We start from the raw sequence: 5622 nt of genomic DNA, 5'->3' as shown, positions 1-5622 counted from the left end.
GGGGTTTATTCGTGTGTAACCCCTGACCGCTCAGGTGCCAGGATTCCCGGCTAAGCGTAGGGGAGACCGTGTCTCCAAAACAGGCCACCTGCCTTCACGGGGGTGGCTGTCTATTTGGATTCCACGTTACTGGAGTTTAGATTGTTAGCGTGCAGAGGTCCCTGGGGTCGGGGCGAGCAGACAGGTCGGGAGCGTGCCCCCCTCCCCTTCCTGGGACCTCTAGGAGTAAGCTGTCCCACCCCTCGGTCTGCTCAAACGGAGACAGGGGCCCCCTGAGACTCCCGGGGATGTGACCTGGTCCTAGAACAGCCTGGAGGGAGAAGCCAGGGCTCCAGAAACAGAAAACAAGCCTTTCCCTCTATTCGGTTCCTCGAAGCCTGTTGCCCACGAGGCCCCGCCTTCCTTATTGCAGGCCCCGCCCCAAGACAGGACGCTCCGCCCCGCTACAACTAGGCCTGAGGAGGTAGTGTCAACTCAGGCGAGTTGCCGTGGCCCGTTTATCCACCAGGTGGCGCTCCAAGACCGATGGTTAAAATCGCGCCGTGGTGGCTCTCAGGGTGCGCCCACTGTCGCAACCAGGAAGCGCTCCAGGACAGACGGTTAAAATCAAGGGGATGACGGCCCTTCTTGAGCACTAAAGGTGCGCGGGCACTGGTCCACTGCCTTGAAACTTCAAAGCTCCGCCTGTTTTTTGAACTTTCGGCCAGGCTGCCGCAGTTCTCAAAATAAGGTCCTGAAACCAGCTGCATCCCCGTCTCCTGGGAACTTCTTAGGAATGCATATTCTCGCCCCCCCTACCCCCAACCAGCCCTACAGCTCTACTGAGTCAGGTCTAAGAAGCTCAGGCCAGGACTGCAGCTTCAGGAGGACCCAGGTGACCTTCAGACCTCCCTCCAAGAATTCCCTTTTCTCCTGCCTGTATCGAGGTTGGGCCAGGGTCATTTGCTGTGTTTTTCCCCCAGTGAGGTTGGGTGAGGGGACACAAAACAACACAGAGAAATGTCCCCCAGCTCCCACAGCATGTAGCAACCTGATGTCTCCCGATTATAAGGGCCAGTCACAGCGTACTGCTCACTACCACACCACAACGCACCTTTTGCCCTGTTCCTATTGCAATGAAGTTTTTTCAGTGTGTCCAGGAGCCAAGCTGCCCCAGGAGACGTTTGTGGGGCTTGATCAAAACGGATTCCTGGGCCTCACAGCCTGCACCAGCAATTCACAGCTCTGGCACAAAGGGCTCCAGAACCCGCGTTTTGGCCACGTTTCCCAGATGATGATTCTGTACTTGGTAGCCAAGATGTGACGAAGCATGTAAACTGCGGGCCCTGTACCCACCAAGCCTGCAGAACCCAGGAATGTGGGGATGGCAAGCAAAGTGACTTAAACACAAGTCGCCGTCATGGAGGGGGGGAGGGGAGGGGACACAAGGCTATGACAAAATCACCCTGGAGCACTCTTCAGTTGCCGAGTCCACAGCCAAGAAATGTTTGTAAACACTTTTATTTGCATGTTGACCTGCGCCCTCTTCTTAAGTTCCAGGAGGCAGTGAGTTTAAGTGTGCAGGCGAAAGGGCGAAGAAAAAGGAGAAGGGGAAGGAATTTCTCCCTCACCTCTCCCTTTTTCAAGCTGAGCACCCAGAATTGCATATGAAGAAGTTAAAATCATGGGTGATGCGACCCCGTTGTATGGGTTTATTTATTTACATTCCTTGGGTTACTATAAAGAGTCTATATTTAAAAAAAAAAAAAAAAATCAATGCATGGGGAATTCCCTGGTGGTCCAGTGGTTAGGATTTGGCACTTTTACTGCCGGGCCCAGGTTCAATCCCTGATCCAGGAATTAAGATCCCACAAGCCACGAGAAAAGAAAATTAAATCAATGCATGAGAGACACAATTTTAACAAGAAAACAAAGAGGGGTGTTAGATGGAGATGCGCGGGGCACTGCCAAGCCCTTGCTGTACCTCCATTTTCAAGTACGGAGATAGCACCTCTGTCCAAGGGTCGGAGTTAGGGACACACCCTGAGCGGCCCATACTGTGGCAGGTGGCGAGGTCCTCCGTGGCCCCCCTGCCCTCTCCTCACAGCTGGTTTTCCTGCTCCCCGTGCTCTGCCTCTGCTCTGGCCTCAGCCCTCAAGACCCTGAGGCTCCTAGCCCCGCCTGCCCTGGGGACTCTCTTGGGCAGGGTGGGCAACCGGGGAGCGTACCAGAAGGCTCTCCGGCGCTTTCGGAACCATGAAAAGCGTCCAGGGGTCTGGAACCTCACTGTCTTGACCTGTTTCCGGGTCCTAGATCCTGGGCTGACCCCTAGGGCCCTCCCAGCAGCTAAGGATTCAACTCCCTGGACAGCTGGGGTCTCTGCCCTCTGGTCAGATATGGCCTCTGCCTCCTCAGATACAGCCTCTGCTCCCTGGACATCTGGTGCCTCTGCCCTCTGATTATCTGCATCTTCTACCCTCTGGACAGCTGGGGCTTCTGCCCTCTGATTATCTGCATCTTCTGCCCTCTGATTACCCACAGCCTCTGCCCCCTGGACAGCCACGGCCTCTGCCCCCTGGACAGCCACGGCCCCTGCTCTTTGATCACCTACGGCCTCCACCCTCTGATTATCTACGGCCTCCACTCTCTGCTCATCTACAGCCTCTGCCCCCTGAGCCCTGGCTGCTGCCTCCTCTCTCCTGCGACGCCAGAATGAGGCCCAGTTGATCTTAGGCCTCCACCGTCTTGGGGGGCTCTCAGGCACCTGCCCATCTCCTGCATTTCCCACATTATCCCCCAGGCTGGCGCTGCGTGGCACTGATACGCCATCCCTCTCCAACCTGGTAGAGGCCTGCCAGGCTTCGCCCACCCCTGGGCTGGACCTCGGTGCCCAGCCCTTCACCCTCCGCTTCAGCTTCCCCCAGGACACCTGGGTGACGTACTCCCGCCACCTGTCCGCCTTGGACAGCTGGGGCACCGGGTTGTCCTCAAACATGGGCACTGGCAGGTTCACCCGGCGCCGGGCTGGCAGCGCGCTGGGCTTCTTCTCCCCTCGCCGGAGGAAGGCCTCCACCAGTTCCTCATCATCCTCGCTCTCCAGGTCGCTCCCAAGGAATTTGCTGCCCAGGTAACTGACAGGCATTTTGCGCACCTTCCTGCCACGCCCCGTGCCTCTGTGGCCCTTGTCACCCTTGTCTCTGGAGGTCTCGAAGTCGCTGAACTCGCTGTCACTGGCGTTGCTGCTGTCATAAGTGCCCACGACCAGCCGGGGAGGTGGGGTCACCATCTGCTGGACTCTCCTCATCCGGGGCCCCTTGGGTTTTTTGGGGGGTTGGGGTGGATGCGGAGTGCTCTTCTCTATGATGCGGGCCACATCCTCCAGGGTGCGGCCTTCTTCCTCCAGAAACTGGATCAGCCGCTCCCGAAATTCCGCCTCCTTGGTGGCGGGCTTGGAGATGACCCTCCAGACGCCTCCCGCCAGCCTGACTTCGCGGGGGATGAGCAAATAGTCCACGTCCTCCCCGATTTGCAGCATCCCCACTGTGGAGTCCTCCTCCCGGCGAAACACCTTGCCGATCTTCTTAAAGGTCCCTACAGGCTTCAAGGCTTCCACGAGGACGTCCAAATCCACATCTTTGCAGACGTCGGGGACGCTCCAGAGGATCAGGCAGTCGGGGGATGGGAGGAAGCCCCAGGGGAACCAGCCCCCCACATGGCTTTTCTCGAGGGTCTTTAAAATCTCCAGGGTGAAATCTGGGGTGGGGGCAATGAGCCCAAACTACTCGTAGCCCCGGGTCTTGGGGGTGAGGGTGGGGTCTCGGTGGCGCCGCCGGGAGAGTCTCCCCTCCCAATTTCTCCGCCTGCAATGAGTCTGGTCTTGATCAAGTCCCGCTCCCCTCAAGGACTGGTGGGGATCAATTTCCAGGATGCTTACGTGAGCCGGGATGAGGTCAGTCCTGAGGCTTCAAGCCCACCGCAAGCTGCAAACGGGTGTCCCGGCTGCAGCTGCGATACAGGGGCTGCCCGGAGGCTCTTCCTGTTCCAGGGACGTGCCTGGAACTTGGGAGAGAACTTCGCAGACAAAGAAGGCTCAGCCGTGGCTATTCAATATGGCCGAGGCGCTTGGAGGCCGCAGCCCAGTTCCCCAGGAGGGTCTCCCGCCCCTAGGCAGGCTGCCACCCCGGTCCAGGCTGACCTTGACGCACCTCCCACCTCCCAGCCCGAGCGCTCAATGCCTAGGAGCGCGCGCGCAGGAAGCTCCTCCTCGCCTTCCCCCAGGATGAGGCCCACCTACCCCCTTCTCATCTTACACTCCGGGACTCGGGAAGACTGACAAGGGGGCTGTCCACTCCCTTCGGGACGCCCTCGCTCCCCTCCCCCACAGGGGTGTGGCCGCGCCCCGGGCCTCTCAGGGGCCCTATCTTCCAAGCTGAACGCCCGCGCCAAAGCCCAAGCCCACGTCAGCACCTTACCCCAGGAAAGGCAGCAGTTCCCAAACCTGCCATCCTAAACGTGCGGGTTCCAGCCAAGCCCTGAAGGTGGGCGTGCTAATGGGACAGTCCCTTTGAAAGCCATTGGCACTGTATATTACCGTTTTAAAATCGCGTGACTTGTGGTACCAGCAGTTCCTACCTATATACCGAGATGTGTGGGTGGAGACCTTGGTACCAGGGTCTTTCTGCACCAACCGCAGTGTGGGGCTTGGCACACAGTAGGTGCCCAAGAAATATTTTTGAGTGAGTGAATGCGTTACCGACCAGGGTTCTTGACCTCCTTAATCAATAGAAATTGATCAGAGGCCAGACAAGAAATTCAGGCAAGGCTTTATTGGGGCCCCTGCGGCAGCAGGGGGGAGTGTGAACAAACAACACGTTCTCTTGCTGGCTCGCTCCCTGGGGCCGGGTGTGTGTTGGGGGGGAGATGCTCATATGGGGTGAGGGTAGGGGTGTGTCCAGGGGTCCGGCTGGAGCGGTGGCTTAGGTGGTTTGCCCACCCCTTAGGTGATGTTGTGTGCAGGGGGCATGCGCAGTACCCTGTTTTTGCTCCAGACCCCCTGCTTTTGTTCTGGGCTCTTCAAAAGTGGCAGTTGGATTTTTTTGGTATCTTTTGTCCAGCATTTGCCCTAACTGCGCATGCATGCAGTTATTTTCAGTCCCATGTAGTTTCCTTGTATTCTGTTGCTGGAGGAGACGTGTGTCCAGGTGCAAGCATGGCAGCACTGCAGCAAAGGGTCCCAGGTCCCAGCCTGTCTCAAATGAACCTAATTGTTCATTTGTAGTATTTGACTGAACTGCACAGCTCTGTTCTTAAAGTGATATATACTAGGCAGCTATGAAAAAAAAGAAGTGACTGAGAATAGTCACCTTTTATGGAGCACTTCCTATGTACTAGGCATCTTTCTAAGTGCTCTCTACGAATTAACTCATGAAATTAACTCACCAAAACATTATGAGACAGGTAATATGATGATCATTCCCATTTTATAGCTGAGGAAATAAAATCACTTGCTCAAGGTCACATGGCCAGGAAGTATTGGAACCTGGATTTGAATCTGAAACAGTCTGACGTGTGCGTGTGAGCGTGTGCGCATGCGAAGGCCAAAGGGTCTAGGTGCATATGTTTACTCATCACGTATATAAGTAC

The 5622-nt window shown here is 56.7% G+C and overlaps 1 protein-coding gene across 1 annotated transcript; it reads right to left on the bottom strand.

Moving 5' to 3' along the window:
- Positions 1-1831: 1831 nt before the first annotated feature.
- Positions 1832-4289, bottom strand: CCDC8 (coiled-coil domain containing 8 subunit of 3M complex). The gene has a single exon (XM_027079267.1). The coding sequence runs from the start codon at positions 3512-3514 to the stop codon at positions 2081-2083; it is 1434 nt and encodes a 477-aa protein (XP_026935068.1). The 5' UTR covers positions 3515-4289; the 3' UTR covers positions 1832-2080.
- Positions 4290-5622: the final 1333 nt, after the last annotated feature.

Source organism: Aethalodelphis obliquidens, unplaced genomic scaffold, assembly GCF_003676395.1.
Source record: "Aethalodelphis obliquidens isolate GAN/ISIS:26980383/991018 unplaced genomic scaffold, ASM367639v1 scaffold43, whole genome shotgun sequence".
Lineage (NCBI taxonomy): Eukaryota > Metazoa > Chordata > Mammalia > Artiodactyla > Delphinidae > Aethalodelphis > Aethalodelphis obliquidens.
Note: the sequence above shows the minus strand (reverse complement) of the source record. Positions and strands in the feature narration are given on the sequence as shown.